A 20,448-nucleotide genomic window follows, 5' to 3' on the forward strand; every position below is an offset into this window, starting at 1 on the left:
AGAAAACACTGCCAATTTTGCACTCCGAAGGGGGTTCAGCTCCTTCTATAGGAAGTTAGTTCCTACTTTGTATGCACTACTGCTAAAGACTGAACTTGAGTCCTTAAGTTTCGAATACATTTATCTACTAAACAGATAAGCTTACAATTTAGTGTGTAGGATAATGACCTTTCAGCTTAAGTAGACACTTGTTTGGTGACAGCTCTGGGTCAACAGCAAGCCCTTGTCAGAGCAAGTTAAGTTCCAGCATATCATCTCTATGTTAACTGGTTTCCTTGGCTTAGTTCTCACAATTTCTAAATTCAATCAATTTATGAACACAATTTTTATGGCTGTCCTATTGACAAATTCTTTCAAAGTAATTTGAATTTCAGATTTATAAAGCTTATAACAGTTGGAAAATATTAACTAGTGATTTTGTATATTTGCAGTACAGTAGAGAGAAGTCACAATAAAGACTCCAAGAAAATCAGGAATGGTCTAAGACTTCATTCTCCAAATAATTAACTTCTTTGCTGGACCAACAAATCCATTTTTGATAATACACCTTAGTCACACACCTACTGGTTACCGTGGGCCTGCAATGGCTTTAGTCTGGTGGATCCTGCTGCTAAAACACAAGGTGACTCAAGAGCTTGATCAGGTCTAATCTCACACTCATGTATCAGAAACTGTGTTTGTGACTTTGATGTGCAGCAACATAGAGATTTGACTTCAAACATTTCAGTATCCAAATGAAGACCCACTAACGTCTTTAAGCCTCTGAGTTCTGAGCCACAAGCTGTCAAAGTAACACTTTTTTTTTCTCTCGAACTAGTGTTTCTCAGCTCCCCCCACCCCCCCCAAAAAAGGAAAACAACAACAACAACAATAACACTGTAGGCTCCATCTATTTTCTTCTACCTAGTTATATCACCCAAAGCTTTCATGGCATATTTTCATCATGTATTTGAATACTTAATTTTATAAAACTCATCACTTCATTAAATATGGTCTTATGCTCATGTATCTGTATTTTTTTCATCTCTTAAATCTTATTATTTCTGTCTGAATCCAGTTCTGCCTACTTTTCAGTGCTGTGTCACCAATTTAGTTCAAGTACTTATCATCTCCTCCATCTCTCTTCATTCAGCCACTTGTCCACACTGCTGTCTGAATTATCTTCCCAGCTATCTCATCCTTGTCTCCATCTGGTTATGGTATTCTGTTCTAGCTCCTGGGGCCTATGAGATAAAGTTCAGCTCCTTAGGTTAGCATACAAAGATCTTCCCTCCTACAGAGGGCTTCTACTGTATTCTTTAGCCCTCATCATTCCTCACTATACTGAACTAAATCCTGCTCATATTCTCCCTACTTGGAATGCCCTGCCTCTGTCCACTTCAGCCAATTCTTACTTTCATTCAAGTCTCACGATATAACATCTTTTGTGAAAATTTCCGCAAATATACCGGGCTGGGTCAACTCTCTTTCTCCCTGGGGGTCTCAGTCCCCAAGGCCAGGCCTACCTGAGTCCTAGGTACACCTCAACTCTTGAAAATGACCTCAACTGGCTTTGTTATAATCATTACCTTTTATAATAATTAAATTATAAGGTACTTAAGGCTGGAATCTTGGATTTAACATCTTTGTACTCCTAGAGAATATCCCGGGTACCTACAAGGGGGCACCACCAAATTAGATGCATTGGCTGCCCCTAAACAGTAATCACACTAACTCTTCATATGCTGAATAGCTTATAAAGCCCTCAAGACTGGGCATAAATCATCATAAAGACTAGTACATTCCACTTCTCATCAGTTTCAAATTTCCCTGGTATTTTGATTCACATACAACTCTGCAGAAACAGATTTTATCAGAAACTATTTTTTTTTTTTTGGTTTTTGGTCGGGGCTAGGTTTGAACCCGCCACCTCTGGCATATGGGACCAGCACCCTACTCCTTGAGCTACAGGCGCCACCCATCAGAAACTATTAATAAGCAGTTCAAGAAAAAAATGAGTTCATCAGAATTTCAATTTCACCAGAACTCAGGGAGCCTAATAACCATCCCAATTTGCAAGTGGTATCACTGCACTGTGTAATGGTTGTCTCTCAGTGCTACAAGACCAGTTTGGAACTTTTCACAGACTTTTACTTTATTGAGCAAATAACTAATAACCAACATTTAACTTTTTTCTCTTTTTTTTTTTGAGACAGAGTCTCACTTTGTCACCCTTGGTAGCATGCTATTGCATCATACCTCACAGCAACCTCAAGAAGGTATGAGCTATTTTTAGAATGGGGGTCTTGGGTGGCGCCTGTGGCTCACTGAGGGCGCTGGCCCCATATACTGAGGGTGGCAGGTTCGAACCCAGCCCTGGCCAAACTGCAACAAAAAAATAGCTGGGTGTTGTGGTGGGCGCCTGTTGTCCCAGCTACTCGGGAGGCTGAGGCAAGAGAATCGCCTAAGCCCAAGAGCTGGAGGTTGCTGTGAGCTGTGACGCCATATTACTTTACCGAGGACAACAAAGTGAGACTCTGTCTCTTTAAAAAAAAAAAAAAGATGGGAGGCTGAGGCAAGAGAATCGCTTAAGCCCAGGAGTTGGAGGTTGCTGTGAGCTGTGTGAGGCCACGGCACTCTACCGAGGGCCATAAAGTGAGACCCTGTCTCTACAAAAAAAAAAAAAAAAGAAAAGAAAAAAGAATGGGGTCTTCCTATACCTCAGACTGGTCTGGAATTTGTGAGCTCAAGTGATCTGCCTGCCTGGCCTAGAGTGAACATTTAGCTTCTTTTTAATAGTCCATTAAATACTTCCAACACTGTAAGGTATTAGAGCAGTAGTGCTTTTTCCTCCTAGGTGATTCCCTTATAATCTGAATGGGTCTTAGTTACTTACTTGTAATCCTTATTTACAAAGAATTATCTGAGACCATGGCTATGGGTTGAGGAAGTAAAGTTCACACTTAAATTTATCACCATAAAAGAAAAGGTATTTCTAGATATCAGATTATAAATATTTAAGAATGTCAATTTAATCAAATTCAGAGATCCAAATCTATGTTTAAAATGTCAATTAACTATTCTTTATTTCCCTAGAGTCCCTGCTATACTAGAGATAACAAGGGACAGGCTGAGCCATTTTATTTATTTGTTTTAGAGACAGGGTCTCCCTAACCCACTGCAACCCTGAACTCCTGGGCACAAGTAATCCTTTCACCTTAGCCTTCCTGAGTAGCTGGGACTCCTGGAGTGTACCACCACCCCCAACCTGGGCTATCCAATTTTAAACACTAGAACTAACATTCAGAGATTTGGATATTTTTTACAGGAAGTTTGAAGATCATTACTGCTTTTCAGATATATATTTCTCTCATTTCCTGCTGGTTATGAGTTAATATGTTTTGTTTCTGAGGTCTAGATTTTTTATTTTTTTGAGACAAAGCCTCACTTTGTCACCCTCAGTAGAGTGCCATAGCGTCACAGCTCACAGCAACCTCCAGCTCATGGGCTAGGGCGATTCTCTTGCCTCAGCCTCCTGAGTACCTGGGACTACAGGCGCCCGCCACAACGCCCGGCTATTTTTGTTGCAGTTGCCACTGCTGTTTTAGCTGGCTGGGGCCAGGTTCAAAACCATCACCCTCGGTATATGGGGCCGGCACCCTACCCACTGAACCACAGGTGCCACCCTGAGTTCTAGATTTTTTTTTTTTTTTTTTTGTGTAGAGACAGAGTCTCACTTTATGGCCCTCAGTAGAGTGCCGTGGCCTCACACAGCTCATGAGTTCTAGATTTTTATATATAATTTTCTTGCATGGTCTAACAAAGAATAATAATACTGTAAGTGAATATTTTCATTATGTTTTAAGAATAGTTTCTTCATTGCTATGTCAAACCTTTCTTTCCATGAAGTGCTTTCATTAAGAACTTTAAATAAAATGACTGCCTAATAACAAGGAGACAGGAATAATACAGAGAATTAAAACATAATGCTTTAGGTAACTGAAGCTTAAAGGTAAAACTCTAAGCTTCAAAAAGGAAGCTTAGGAAAAAAGGAAAGGAAAGGAAACCCAAGGGTGAAACTTCTAGTTCAAAGAATTTGTTTCTTCTCAAGATGCTTCAATTATACTTGCTGATAAGCAGTAGAGCTTTCAAGTGTTGCCTTTTATTTTTCCTATATCTTTCAGAGATTATAATGAAAGATAAATGCCTTAATTATAGCAAGAGAAGCAAAAGGCAAAGATGATCTACATATTAATTGGCTCTTAATAGGCTTAGTAGACTATAAAATAAGCATTTAAAAAATACTCATACACTATCTATTTGAATTCCATAAACACCATCTTTTATATTTCAAATAGACACAAATTTTTAAAAATTGCAAAACATATCAGACATGTATTAACTTAAACTGCTAGATATATATTTTATCTTGAAAAGCTACTGCTCCAAAATCCTTATTAAATGACAAGACCATTTTTATATATCATAAGTAAATGCTGGCTATCTTTGACCAGAAACATCTAAAAGGAAATATCTTGTATCACTTTCTCTGTATCTTTCTACTCAGCTTATTTTTCAAAACCTGAACTTTACATTCTTCTTCCCTTCTTAATTTCCTCTTTTCTTTTTGGAAAGTGATTCTTAGTCTTTCTCTTTGAAGAAAAAGAAAAAGCAGAGAAGTGAGCAGTGAGAATAATTAACAGCTACAATTTTGAAGTTTTCAAATAACGTGAGGGACACGTAGGGCATATACAAAACTAACTATGGGAATAGAATTTGCTTTTAAAATCAGGATGTGAACTTTGTAGCATTTTCAAAGCAACACAGTAAGCCACAGGAAGACAAGACAGAGGATCCTTTGCACAAAGGGAGTCATGACCAACAGCTCTGTACCGTTTCACTGACTTTGATTCCCTCTAACAGAATTCAACATACTAATTAAACAAAACCATACCATTTAGAGTGTCAAAATAAAAGATGACATTGCATAAATATTTACATAGGTAAAACATATTACATGATATGTAAGCATACAAATAAAACAGTATTTATGTGTTGTTACACCAAAATATGCAGTGTGTTTAATAATAAAACATATGTTTAATTAGCAAACGACAAGGTTAACCAAATCAATTGTGACAAAAAAATGCTTCTTTAGACACATATACCAGATTTTAAAAACATATTTTTTCTCTCACCAAAGTAACTAGAAAATAAAAGGAATGACAAAAAATGTTCTTTCCACCATTAAGCGCACAAAAATTGAAAAGCCTGCCACCACTTCCCTCTAAGCACTCCACTGAATCATGCACATCAGCTAAAAACCATAATGAATGGAAATTTGGGTTAATAAAATTAATTTCAAACAAGCAAGCTAAGTGATTGACTTACAGGATCAGCTGGTGCAATGTTAGAATCAAATTGGGTCAGAGTTTGTGAGCTTGAAGAGCGTTCACTAAATGTCTCCCACTGCTGAACAGACAGAGGAGAGACAAGTCAGCATGATGAGAAAGATGGAGTAGAAGATCACTGGAGAAGATTTAGCAAAGTAATTCAGAGGTTGCACTGCAAGTTGTGTTTCATAGGTCTAACAAAATTCTGTAATTTCTATTTTTCCATCAACATTTATACTTATCTATTTTGAGTCACCTCGTAATGTAAGGTGAGCAGCTTCACAATCGAATGTATACTACTAACAACTTAATTGTAATCTCTATGTAAGAGATTCAAAGCCTTATGGAATAAAAAAAAAAAGAAAACACAATACGGGAACAGAGTCTAAGTGATGTCTAAGTGACTTTCAAGTAAAAATGTAAAGGGGCTTGTCTTGGCTAAAGAAAGAATAACTTCGTATCTTTCGTTAAACATTCAAGTCTTAATGTATTGATTTGGTAATGCTGATGAACCAAAGTTTTGTCAAAACAAAAGCAAGTCAGCGTGACTTGCCAGTGCGACCCCTGAAAGATGATTCTATTATGTACGTGCATATATTTTACACATATGTATGGATATTTAATAAAATATAATTGAGATAAAATGCAAAGAATTCTGGAATTAATATATGTTTGAGCTCATGTCAATCTGTAGCAAGTCAACCCCTGCAATCAGCACTACAAACAGGGCCATGCCAGACCACAAGACACAGCTGCCAATCAGGCACCCCCTCACCCCATGCTAGAAAAATCAGAATGCGGCCACAATGAGAGCAAATCAAGCATCTGAGCATGTAGAATATACAGAAGATGTATCTTGATATGGAACACAATTCTGAAAGAGGTACACAAACAAATATCATACCTCTTAAAATAGGTGGAGTGGTAAGTCAGTATTAATTAGAATAAATTCCACTTGTTTTGGAGATTTTAGTAATAAAATATATAGAATTTTTATATCAAAAGCATATTAACATTATCATTTAAAATTAAGATTATCCATTATCCCCGAAGAAAGAAAAACATCTACACACATACAATATATACACACAAATGTTTACACATAGACACGACTACCCCATTAACCACAACCTTCTTTTTATAACTCAGTTTGGAAAAGTATACATTTTTATGCTTCAAAGTTCAACTTACTGCTAAAAATAGTGATATTCAATTTGAGAAGACATGTAAAAACTAAATGTTAGCAAATGTGCACATTTTTAACAATTATCTACATGAAGAGCTAAAATGGTAATTCAATAACTTTTTCTACAGATAAGTTTTAATATGAAAATTAAGATATTATGAAAAATACTGATGCATTCAAAGTGTTTCACAAATAAAATTAAAAAGCCCACAATAATTCACTTTTGTCATGGGGCTTCAGGGAAGTGACTTACCAGTAATTAATATAATTTCTTTTTCAATAATTATTGTTGCATGAATACAGAAGGAAATTTTAAAAACCTAATTGTCTAACTGTGGAGAAAAGTTTAGATGCAGAAGATTTTTGTCCCCCAAAACATATTTACCCATGTACTCCATCTGGGTGGCATGAAGTTTAACTTGGTTTCACAAGATGATACATAAGCTACCTAGAGGGCAGAGAGACACTCTTATCTTCCTGACTTTAGTATAAAGTCGCACTGGCTCTGGAACCAGACTTCTGGAATCCTAGTTACGCCATACAACCCTGAGCAAGTTACATTAATCTCTTTGTGCTTTAGTCTCACCATCTGTAGTATGAGATAAATAATATCTACTTCATAGGGTTGATCTGAGGATTTAAGGAGTTAATGTATATAAAGAGTCTTTTAAATAGAACTGGCATGTCCAAAGTGCTTGGTAAATGTTAGGGAAAATTATTAGTGTTATTCCCTGTGGTGCCTCATCCATATTCACAGGTGCTGAATAAATACATGTTGAAAGGTTATTAGTGTTTTGTGGTAGACAACTAAAATATAATCTAAATTCTATATCTTAAGTAGGTATCTTTTAAGTGTCATTAAAATTTCTCAAAAAAATCAATGTTTTACTAGCATTTTGATTTTTCACCCATAGCAAAAAAATAATTTATGACATTCATGACCTTATTAACAAATACTACAAAATAAAACTTGATTGACCCTGCTTGCCATAAACCCTCTCTACTAGCAAATTCTTTTACAGCTTAAAAATCTAGAAAAATACTCAATGGTTTTACATCCCACAGTAAGATTGGTTGGTATGATATTTAAATGCCTCAGACACAGGTATTGTGGCTGTGATTATGTCTTAAGCAACCACTAATATAAACTGTCCAACTGTCCAAAATTAACTAGCAAGCTTCTTAATCCATTACTTTTCTGGCTTGAGAAGACATGGAAAGCACAGAAACATAGAACTTTTTCCTGAAAGTCAACAAATTTTAATTTTGTGGCATTACCTAAAAGTGATACAAAAAAACCATAAGCAAAAACTGTAACTTGTTCATAAAGAAAATTGCTCTAAAAGGCTAGAGCAGTGGTTTCCAAATGAAGTTTTCTAGAGCACTAAAATTTACACAAGGGCTTCAGGCTACGTTCTCTTATTCTAATCAGAGCGACCCTTTTATTGTTTTATATAATGGAGTTCCAAGTAATGGGATAACAATGTATTTATCCCAAATTCCATTTTGCATACTGTGCTTGGTCACCTACGACACATCTTTAATGCATTTAATTTGGCAAATCATTCCATTTTGAATTCAATGAAACAAATATAAATAATTTGGGTTGTAGAAAATACGTCTTTCATGTGGGAAGCTGGATTAGTGGCTTCTCATATCACGTCCACTGTGAAGATTCTGAACTTACTACCACATACCTTGCTTACAGGACTGAGAAGGCAGTGTGACACAGTGGCCATGGAAGGGGACTAGGTGTCAAAGGAGTTGTGTTCAAATCTTAGCTCTTCTCCCCGACTGCATCTGAGGTCTTGACTAAGTCATTTCCCCTTTGACTTCCTGCATCTGCCCCTCAAAACTCATGAGGATGAGTGGTGGAAACCAAATGGCAGTATGAACACCTCAAGAAGCCACATAATTATTGATCATAATCATTTTTGATGTATTCTCCCAACTATGCATGCATGCAGAAAGAGGTATAAACTGAAATTACCCAGTTTGGGACTTCTTACCTTAAACAAGTTAGCTTTAGCTTTTAATAAGGAAAAAAAAAAGAAGAAGTAGTAAGAATCTTTGCTAACCTCACTGCTCTGATTCAGCTCAGGCCAAGTCTGGTTTAGTGATGGCATAGATGGTGACTTGCTTGGAGTAGCTTCGGCAGGAGAGCCTGAATAACCTACCTCACCTGGCTGATCCCCAACATCTGCAATTTAAAAATAGAGAAATTTTCTATAAATAATATATTTTAGTTTAAGAATAATTACTTATAAAAAAGCTAACAGATGCTTTTCACAGTACTAATTCATAGTCTAAATTTCCTTTCCTCGTGTTCCCAGAATAAACATTTTAAAATCAGACACTACTTACTTTTGCTACTTATGGTCTACCTGCAACCACGGCTTTTTGTGAAAATAAAGTCTAGTTAGAAATAAATAGAATAGTATAATACATAATAATAATGTAATAGGTCACGTGCTTTGAATCATTTTCTGATAATAAGACTAGATCTGTACTGGTTTCCCAAAGTGTTTATTAGTATTTCTCACAAAATACTAATCAGGTGGCTTCAAAAAATTAGGTTCTCTGCTCAAGTAAGTTTAAGGATACGTTAATTTCCTGTTGCAGCATTTCTAATGTACTCTGTATATCAAGACTTGTGACGACCCAGAGTAAAAAACTTTGTTTAAATTAATTTTTCCCAGATACATATCCTTTTCATCAGATAAAACCTCTTGATATTTCCTTGGAATATATTTTGGAAACTGTTGATTTATATGAGTTCATTCACATTTTCTCTACAAATCTCCCGTTAGCAAAAAGCAGCACATATCTGAAGGCAGACAGCAAAAGGAGAGTCTTTAGCCAGAGCCAGGAAAGCAAAGTCAGTGGGCCCATGTGAAACCGAAACTTCTATCATTAGGTTCACCAGCACTTAAGAGAACGAACTAAGAAAGGTATGAATCCATGGTACTATTTCAAAATGATTAAAAAAAATTTTTTTTAGGGCGGCGCCTGTGGCTCAGTGAGTAGGGCGCCGGCCCCATATGCCGAGGGTGGCGGGTTCGGACCCAGCCCCGGCCAAACTGCAACAGAAAAATAGCCGGGCGTTGTGGCGGGCGCCTGTAGTCCCAGCTACTCGGGAGGCTGAGGCAAGAGAATCGCTTAAGCCCAGGAGTTGGAGGTTGCTGTGAGCCGTGTGATGCCACGGCACTCTACCCGAGGGCGGTACAGTGAGACTCTGTCTCCACAAAAAAAAAAAAAAAAAAAAAAAAAATTTTTTTTAGTTTTGTTTTTTGAAACAAGAGTCTCACTCTGTTGCCCAGGCTAGAGTGTCATGGTATTGGCCTAGCTCACAACCACCTCAAATTCCTGGATTCAAGTGATCTCCTGCTTCAGCCTCTTGAGTAGCCACAGGTGCCTGCCTCAAAGCCTGGTTAATTTTTCCATTGTTAGTAATAGGGTCTACCTCTTGTTCAGGCTGGTCTTAAACTCCTGGAGCTCGTGTCTTGGCCTCCCAGAGTAGGCCATTGCCCCTGGTGATTTTTAAAGTAAGTGTTTTGCGTTATCATATTCTACTCTCTTTTTTTCTTTTTGAGACAGATTCTCAGTATGTCGCCCTCAGTAGAGTACTGTGATGTCACAGCTCACAGCAACCCCAAAGCTCCTGGATTTAAGCAATTCTGTTGCCTCAGCCTTCCAAGTAGCTGGGACTATAAGCACCCACCATAATGCCTGCCTATTTTTTTGGTTGCAGTTGTCATTGTTGTTTAGCAGGCTCAGGCTGGGCTCGAACCTGCCACCCTCGATGTATGTGGCCAGTGTCCTACCCACTGAGCTACAGGCACTACCCTCATATTCTACTTTTAATTATAGTTAAGCCTAAATTTAAAAGACCACTAAACTACATTAAAAAATAGAAGGAATTTCAAGGGTAACAGAATTCTCATTCTAATTCTTCCAAGTTTTACATGAATGAGTATATTCCCAGGTATTCAGAAAGGAATACCTGATCTGTTTAGAACCCACTTCAAAAATATGATTCTAATATCTGTCACTGTCTCTGTTTGACCATGGGCAAGTTGGATAAAAGAACATTTGTCCATCAGAAAGAAAGACATTGGGTGGCGCCTGTGGCTCAAGGAGTAGGGCGCCAGTCCCATATGCCGGAGATGGAGGGTTCAAACCCAGCCCCGGCCAAAAACCACCACCAAAAAAAGAAAGACATTAGCCACTACATGTTAGCACTATACTTCAGATTTCTAACTAGACAACTATGTAATATAACCTAGCAACGCAAGCTTTCAATTTATTCATTAGTAAGTCCTTCAAGTTTTACTAAGTCCACCTAACATATGGACTAGCAGCACTCATTTATTTATTAAGTTGTTTTTGTTTGTTCTTCTTTATTTAAATTCCTTCCCCTTTACTGTAATTTTCCAAGAACCACAATCAACGCAGTTGGGAAATTCTCAAAATTCTCCTTCTGCCTATTCCATTACATGACTCCTTCGAAATAGTTCCCTTTTACTTACCCTGATATTCTATTTTTTAAATTATACCACACTGCAAATTCTATTTTCAGTCCAGCACCATATTTTGATTAATTGTTGTTTCTAGGATCAAGAACTGTTTCTTAATGTTATACCTTCTCAATAAAAGCGTCAGGGCAGTATACTAGGAGGAAGGCTACGGACACTGCTCTACGAAGACCTCTTGACTCAGAGTTGTTAGAGAAGAACTGGGGAAAAAATTATTACGATATGTGTAAAGAGTAGCAGCAAATCCCTCACTGGACAGTCTGGAGTTTTTGACGGGAACAGAAACTATGGCCCCTTTTCCCCACAGGACAACAAAGGGAAAGGAAGCTAAGGAAAGAACGATGGTGGCTGTCAACTGACTGAATGTGAAACTCTGCCAGGAGGAAAAAGAATGAAGAAGACTCTTTAAGAGAACCCCCAAAGTGGATGAGTAAAGAAATTAAGAATAAAAATAGTAATAACTACAAGATAATTTTAATACTCTGTGTGAGAAAATGAAGACTACAGATAAAGCACTTCTGCATACCAAAGTACAACTGATGTCAAGGAAAAGTACTTGATTCAGCTGTAAACTCAACAGATCGCTTTTCTCATGGAACACCATTTTTCTGAAAGAACAGCTCATGAACTGTAATTATTCAGACTTGGGTACTGGGCAAGTGTTTTTCTCAAAAATGAAGTAAGCCAGCCACTTTAAGGAAAGTAACTGTTTTTAGTATTAATTACTAATTACAAAGTTCAAGATTACAAGGAAAAAGAAGAATTGTGGAAAAGTGTATATCTATCTATCTATCTATATCTATAAAATACATGTCTGTAATTCCAAGAATTGCTCAGCACTAAAAGATTTCTCTGATAGGTCGCAATATTAGTAAATATGCTCTTTTCATATTTTATATGAACTATCCCAAAATCTAAAAGATGATATAACTCAATGAACTGTTATGTTACAAATATCCAATGCACTGTTACAAATCATAAAGAGTTAATTCAAAGTACAAGACAGACCAATAGATTTTAATGTAACTGCACCAAAAACTATTAATATGGTTTCAGTTTCCACATTCAACAACCTTTAAAAAATTACCATTTATGTCTCGATATAATATCAAAGACTATCTACAGTATCTGACAAAGCTATAAAAGTCTTTCCTTTTACTGTGTGAGGCTAGATTTTCTTCACATATTTTCCACAAAGGGCCAGGTAGTAAACTCTTCAGGGTTCATGACTATACAATTTCTGCTACGCCTATTCATCTCTCCCATTATAGCACAAAGGCAGCCATAGGCAATTTGTAAATGAATGAGCAGGACTATGTTTCAATAAAATTTTATTATGGACACTGAAATTTAAATTTCATAGAATTTTTAATGTATAAAATATTCTTATAAATAAATTTTAAAATATATATTCTTAGCTGGTAAGCTAGTCAAAAACAGGCAGCAGACTAGATTTGGTCCAAAGGGCTTAGTTTTCAGATCTCTAATATACCACAAACAAAACAACATATCCAACACACTGATGCAGAAACAAATATGATAATCTAGTTGTCTTTTATTAAGACAGACACAAAAGAAATTTGCAAAAATGTGAAACAATGCCACCTTTTTCATAATTTTATTTATTTTGGAGAACAGTTATTTTCTTAAAAGTATGTTAATATGTAGGAGTTTATTACTGCTATTTAAAAATAAAATAAATATTTAAAAACTAATCAGTTTTAATTTCTAATAGGGTAGTTATTGATAAGTCTAACCCCCATAAACAAAGGTTCATGGGGTCCACAATTTCTAAGAACGTAAATGGGTCTTAAGATTAAGAAGATTGAAAAATTATTGCTCTAGAGAATCCAAAAATTATTTCTGCGATAAATTAAAGTATACATTGCTTCTTATGTTCTAGAAATCAACAATCCAGAGTCTATGGAGAAGCATTAGGTTTGGAAATAAACTGTATCTCCTTTAGCTGCGCTCCCTACTAGTGCTCCAACAAACAGCTTTCTACCCACCCACAAACATCAGTCTCTAAGACTGTATCCTTCTGGAGGCAGGGGTGTAGCTTTACTCTTACCTGATGCAGTGTTCCAACCTAGCCTCCTGCAGGAACACTGTGTCAACCCTGCCTCCCTCCTGAGGGTTCTGCTCTGTTCCCTGACATCATCAGAGCATCAGGGCTGAAAAAGAAGAGCATGAGCCTAAATTATTTGTTAAAGTTAACCTCAACAAGGCTATTATGCAAAAAGTATTTCCACCTATAAAAATGTGTCTGGGAAAGACAACCAGTACGACCATTCTGACTATAGCTGTATTCTACATTTATTCTAGGTTTATAAACACTGACAGAAGTTTCATCCCATTTTCCTTCAAAGAATCTGGAAAGTGCTTAGAGTCAGTTTAGTACAGCATACCTGCTGAAAAACCTCTTTCTTACAGATCTTCAGCCTTATACTAGTTTGTAAACTATTAAACCTAAATTACTCTAATTTTCTTAGTATTATATTGACATACAAAGTAACATACTCCTGTAAAGTCTTATGGTTTAAAACTTATTTTGCCTTCAAGCAGAAGTTCTTGACTGTATCTTTTACTTATTTGAAGAATATTATTCTTATTAGAAAAAAGTACATAAAATAAATAATAAACAAGTTTGGATGAATTTTTAAATCTTCAAGAAAAACTACAAAGGGTAACTTTCTCATTCATACTTCAAAGACAGGGATAAGCAATGAATATGAAGAAAGAAATTAAAGACTAAATTTAAGATATGTTTTGTTTTGTCCTGAGTGATATTAAATGCATCAAAAAACTAAGCTCTATTTCCAAAACAAACTCCATTTCTCCCCAACACTTCACAAAATGGAAGCACAATCAGTAAGTAGATCCTAAGAGGGTCTATTACAAAGAACCATGACACTTTTCAATTAAAACCAAAGGCTTAAGAAAGTAAAAAAGTATGTAAAAATATTTGAAAATAGAACATTCACCTAAAATTCTAACTAAATTGTGCCTGGTTTTTTACAGTGCTGACCAACATTTGATAGCATCTATTATATGACTCACCTATTACACCTCAAAGAGTATTATTACCTACAGATACAGTGGAGGTTCCCATTATCCAAAGATAAAAATGGAAAAAATCCATTTAAAGTTAATCCACTTTAAAAAAAAGACTGGAATTTAATAAAGAACAAGAAAAAAATAATTGGGGCTTTCTCTTAAAAACTTGCACAGAAAACTGTGGAAATGAATATAAAGAAAAAAGAACAAAAGATGATGTTACTTTTGGGGGAGTAATTTGGTGGCAAAATTAAGCACTAATTGAGTGAGTAAACATTTACTGAGGCCCTGTAGGGTTCTAAGCGAGACCGAGTAGTGAATGAGGCCTTAGGCCTTATTCCTGTGAAGTTCTCTTTCTACTAGAGGAAGACAGGGATATCCATCCTTATTCACAGCACAATTACAGAGGGAAAAAGGTGATTTCTGTAAAAATCTGAGGACATCATTAATTATTCCCAAGGACGCTTACTAATCCACTAAAACCAAAACTATAATCTTTTAAAGCCCTACTGCTGTCATCATCTTTATGAAGTTTTTCTCTTTCAAGTATTATCTAGCCTGACTGTCTGTCAATGTCTTTGTCAGGTTTTGAGTTCTAACTACTTTGACTAGTTTCATCAAATGGTGTGTCTTTGTCAAAATCTGTAATTTAACTATACTGATTTGTCAGCTATAATACCCAACTATCTGGAAAGAAATGGCACTAGTGTCAAGAATGTTTGTGTTGGGGGCAGAGGGGTGGTTTGAGAAATAATTCCTTAAGTGAAAAGTGAATGGTAAGCATTAGTGCATATTCTCATTATTTTTTTCTATCTAATGAAGGCACTTGGATAATGAATTTTCAAAAACAGATTCTGGGTTATTGGCACAAAACAAAGATGCACATATAAGCATGTTCACTGTAGCATTGTTCTAAAGGTAAAGCCAAGAAACAACCCCCAAATACATCAGTAAGAAACTGGTTGAATTAGGGTACATCACAGTACAGAATACCTTGGATGATAAAGAATGTGACAGATTTATCTGTGATGAAGTGCAAAGATGTCCAACACTGTAAGAAAAAAACAATAAGGATGTACAGTATGACTGCATTTGTTTAAAGACTGATAATCTATGTGTGTAGGCTTTTAAATATATCTGTTAAAAAATTTCTGGAGGGATGCCCACCAACCCAGGAATGGATTAACAAGCTGTGGTATATGTATACCATGGAATACTATTCAGCCATTAAAAAAAATGGAGACTTTACATCCTTCGTATTAACCTGGATGGACATGGAAGACATTATTCTCAGTAAAGCATCACAAGCATGGAGAAGCATGAATCCTATGTACTCAATTTTGATATGAGGACAATTAATGACAATTATGGTTGGGGGGGGAAGCAGAAAGAGGGAAGGAGGGAGGGGGGTGGGGCCTTGGTGTGTGTCACACTTTATGGGGGCAAGACATGATTGCAAGAGGGACTTTACCTAACAATTGCAATCAGTGTAACCTGGCTTATTGTACCCTCAATGAATCCCCAACAATAAAAAAAAAAAAAAATTTCTGGAGGGATACAAGGGAAACTCTTAATGGTGATTGACTTGCATCAAGTTAGTCTCACGTCTGAATTTACACGAATTTCCAGTACACTGTTCATGAAAAGTCCCAGGTGCCTTCTCTTCCCCTGGCTTTTAAAAACATTCATGTTGGATATACTGCTCAGAGTCTGGAGATCTATGCTACACACCCTATGAACAACAACGAAACACAAGCCTAAATCTACTGTGTAAAAATGTGCTCATTATGGAGGAGAAGACAGAGATAGGGGCCACACTTCTTTCTTTCAGCTCTCAAACAGGTATTTCTGAGTTGCTCACGTGATCAGTGTGGTATGCAGACAGAAATAGTTAATGACAACTGGCTCCGTCTTTTAATCATTTAAAAACTGTGAATGTTTACTTATGCACTCAATGTACATGTTGAGAGACATAATGAATGAACCCCATCCAGTGCCTGCCTTCCTAGGAATCTCTAGTCTAGTTTGAAGAGAGATGTAATGAATGAACACAAAAATACATGTAAAACTTTAACTGTGCCACAAAGATTCTTTTGGACATTATTGTAGTAAGCTAGTAGTCACCTTAATCTTTTTTTTTTTTAAATAAGATAAACATTCTTTCTTGAATCCAGCTTCAGAAAGCTATTTTCTGCAGATGACTTTTTGTATGCTTTCTTTTGTAAGACAACAAAAACCAAGTTTCCCTTTCTATTTACTTTAGCTGCTTAAATTTGGTGCCAGGTGCCAGACTAACGGTCTATATTAGTACTTCTACCTAAGATCCTTCGTTGCTCTATTTTAGCTGCTATTTAATTCTGCAAAGCTGCTCCATATTTGCATGCCCAGGGGAAGCCTGCCTTGTTATTCCAAGGAGCTGTAACTCAATTGACCACTGTTTACCATCTATTTGCCTCTAAGAGTTAAACTGTAAGAACAGAATACTTGCAGAGGTAATATTTTATTATGTCCCAACATCACAAACCTAAGATAACAAACTGCTATATTTTCAAAGGTAGAAAAATATCTTACTTTGAAAATGGCACACAATGAGTATTAATTCATCTAATAATTATTTACTGAGTGATTCAGTACGTGCCTAGTAAAGTGGTAGGGATTAAAGATACTACAAAAAGACATTTCCTTTTTTCCAGGGAGTTGAGGGCATAAGGGTAGAAAGAGAAAAATAAATAGGAGGTAGTGCAGTATGTTCCACAATAAATACCATGTACAATGTGCTATGAGAGAAGAGAGAAACCACCTCAATCAGAAAGGCTCCACAGAGCCCAAGTAAGCTATTTTCCCCTTAACTGTGAATGTCTACAAACACAGATATTTATATGATTTTTATAGATACTAATTAACCCAAAGTGTCATAAGACAATGCGATATTCAAAGGACTTGTGTCATATGAATCTCAGATTTACAATAGGTAGAAGAAAAAGATTATAGTGCCTCCCCTCAATGAAATTTCAAAATTTATCATTTATAAACACATAAAGTAGATTTGAATCCATACAGTGTGATTGAAGTGTTTATAATAAATTTCATCATAAAACTACATATTATGTTGAAAGGAGAAAAAAACTACCAGAGTCTGTGAGACCTTTAAAATTACAGTTACACCAACAGTACACAGATATACCCAGGCAAAAAAAAAGAGTCTTCCTATGTTAAACATATCTAATGGATATAAAATTAAAAGGCAAATGTGCAGAAAAAATTTCTTCTGAACCACCAAAAATTCAAGCAGTATATCAAATTTACAAGAATTAGATTTTATTTAAGTTAAATAAAGGAAAAAGAAACCCACAGAGTATATGCAAAAGCAAGATTCATAGATCTGAATGCAACAGATGACAGAATCAGACAAGCCTTTACAAAATGACATAGAACAGATTCAGCTTGATTTAAATTATTTTTTTACATTACTATGCTATCAGTTTTCAAAGGCCTGAAGTCATATAAAAACTCCAGGTACAAGGCTCAATTTTAAAACAATGATGTGGAAAGTGTGAAAGTGGTACCACAATCTCTTCTCTTTTCTTCGCAGAATCTAAACAAAGAAGTTTTTATTTAAGTAGGTAAATCAAAGTGCTTTGAAATAAAATGAGCTAACAAAGATATTTAGCTTTCAGTTCAAGTTAGAGGTAACTGATAGTGCACAACTACCTGAAACGATCAGGAAAAATCCTAGGATTCTCACAGAAATACATTTCTAAAAAATTACAATCAATGCTAAATTTTAAAAATTAACCTATTGACTGACAAAAGCCAGTATTATGATTCAGGTGCTAAAATGTGAATGGCATCAAATCCACATTTCAGGTGGAGAAACAGAAGGGAAAAATACATGTAGAATAAATGGTTACAACTTGCCCAAGGTCACAAGTGAAATTAAAAAAACTAGAAGCACACTCCAAGGGCACTGTTATCTTAATTTCATGCATACGATTCCTTCTGTATAATTCAGACAACAAAGTCAGACTAAATATATTTCTGGTTAAAGAGATGTTGCCTGATAAGCACCTTTTGAGAGTCAAATTCTGTTTGAGCTTCCCTTTACAACTATAAAATTCCTTCCATTATCATATCCAACAGAGAATTTAGATAGGAACACTAAGGACAATAATTTGATTTTAACTGGGCTATTAAGAATTTAACGTTAGATTTCCCTTCATTCATTCAGAATTTAAGAAAAATGTACTAATTTTTACCCTTCATAATCTTTTTCCTTTTAAAGAAAGCTACCATAAATATGAACATATTACTGTTAAGGAAACAGCATTCTCTAAAATCAAAGACAAAATTTCCAGATTTCTTCATAGTCTACAGAAAAGAGCCTGGTGTTTCAGGAAAAATGTTCAAGATTTCAAAGGTCTAGTGATGAATCAGCTTATTTTCCTTTAATAAATTAAGATGCATTATAAGAGAAAATGTTTATAATAAAGACAGGTTGTTCAACAAGACACCGTGAAGTACTCTTAAATCTTAGCAAATCACAAATGTTAAAGGTGAAATAGAGGTATATATTCTTTATCTCTGCTTTTTTCTAAGTTGACAGTATTAATAAAACAAATCCAAGTTCAGCCCATACATCTTACTCAGGTGGCAAATCTATGTACCCTTGATGACATGGCTAAGCTATTAAGCTAAGCGTTAACATCTATCTGGATTTTGATTTCAGAGTCAAGCATTATGTTTATCAAGTCAAGCACCCAGCTCTCCACAGCTCCCAACCTTACCTGCTGAATCTTCCAAATCAATCAGTTTGGGCATTAAACTTTCAGGGAGTTTTTCCGGCAAGTCATAGCCATTCTTCCTAGCGACCACCAGATGGAAAGCAGCACAAAACTCATCCAGTGTCAATGCACCATCTTTATCAAAGTCTGAGAGTTCCCTAAAAGACAAACTTATAATGAAAATAATCTCATTCTGCTTTAGATCCCTTTATTTCTCAAAAAAGGAGAGAAATACTTTCCTCAAGAAAATGCAAAAAGTCAGTAATTTTTAAAAATCTCACAGGTGGAAACATGCATAACAAAGCAAATACAGCAAAATGTTAAATGTAGAATCTTGGTGCACACACAGGTGTTCATGGTACATTCTTTAAACATTCTTGTATGCTCGAAATTCTTACAATAAAATGCTAAAAAAAAAAAAAAAAATAGCCCTGATAATTAAGCTCACCAAAAAATGACTAGTGGTCCCTGTGGACTTTTAGAAAGAGGGTTATGTAATAAGCCACTGATATTAAAAAAAAAATAGTTTTTATTATCTAAGTTCAATATGCATGCTTTCTAAAGCACTGAATAGAACTATAAGGCTTTCCCTTGATGTCCTGCCATTTCCTAGATACAGGGGCAACCACTTTTACTGCCTTTAACTATAAAAAAGCACGCATGTATCGCTAGTTCTTGGTTTTTCAGTTTTAGGCTTTATCTACCTACCTCTTACTATAGTACTCTATGCTACTAAAAATATATTAACAAAATAATTTATAATACAGAGAAATATTCTGATATAAAGTAGAATTAACATGTATGTTTATCTGGTAATTATTTTTAAAAAGTAATTTGTGATGATACTTTGTGTTCTAATGGCTAATTCCACCTACATAGCACCTATCCTGTGTCTATGTTTAAATGGGAACAAAGCACTATTCTCAAACTTTGGTTTAGTGTAGAACTTATTAAAATTGATAAAAACCAAATGGGATAAACATAACCCTATATATATAAACTAGCTTTTATTCTGCAACAAGAAGCAGCTGATAAAGCTTAAAGAATTTTAGCACTTTAGAAAAAACTATTTTATCTGTTATCATTTCTTTCTTTTCCACAGAGCAAAAGAGAAGCTGGCTGTTATTGCCAAGAACTATACTGAGTTCTTTATTAACATTTTTGAAGAGGTTAGTGTAATGGTTTATCTTTTAAGGCTCTAAAAATCTACCTGCTAGAAACTCCTCTGAAATAACCCACATTACCCAACTAATGATACACCACACTTACCAGATATGAGAAAGTTCAAGAATAGGAAGTTTTGATTTTGTAAAAAATTCTTTAGCTGCAGATCCTGAAATATTAAAACAATGTCATTTAATGTTATTGTGACCTGAGAACAGAAAGGGGGGTTAAGAGTCTCAGACTTTCTCACTGGAAAAAGGTAAACTTAATATATGAATATGCCGTGATTTTGGCCCCCAGTGATTATAAACTTTTTAGACAAATATTCTGAGAATTTGTTATCTTTTATAATT

General features: G+C 35.5%; 1 protein-coding gene across 6 annotated transcripts in view; it reads right to left on the reverse strand.

The window, feature by feature from the left end:
• The window catches only part of REPS1 (RALBP1 associated Eps domain containing 1), an 87,272-nt gene that overhangs the window by 16,231 nt on the left and 50,593 nt on the right, over nt 1-20,448 (reverse strand). For 3 of the 6 annotated variants that reach the window (XM_053590877.1, XM_053590875.1, XM_053590874.1), the window contains exons 7-10: nt 20,201-20,264; nt 18,935-19,089; nt 8,637-8,758; nt 5,371-5,451 (exon numbers count right to left, since the gene is read on the reverse strand). In XM_053590877.1, coding sequence (XP_053446852.1) covers nt 5,371-5,451; nt 8,637-8,758; nt 18,935-19,089; nt 20,201-20,264 — 422 coding nt within the window. The remainder of the gene's footprint in view (nt 1-5,370; nt 5,452-8,636; nt 8,759-18,934; nt 19,090-20,200; nt 20,265-20,448) is intronic. The other 3 variants (XM_053590879.1, XM_053590878.1, XM_053590876.1) reach the window with 2 other exon arrangements.

The sequence above is a fragment of the Nycticebus coucang genome, chromosome 5 (assembly GCF_027406575.1).
Source record: "Nycticebus coucang isolate mNycCou1 chromosome 5, mNycCou1.pri, whole genome shotgun sequence".
NCBI lineage: Eukaryota > Metazoa > Chordata > Mammalia > Primates > Lorisidae > Nycticebus > Nycticebus coucang.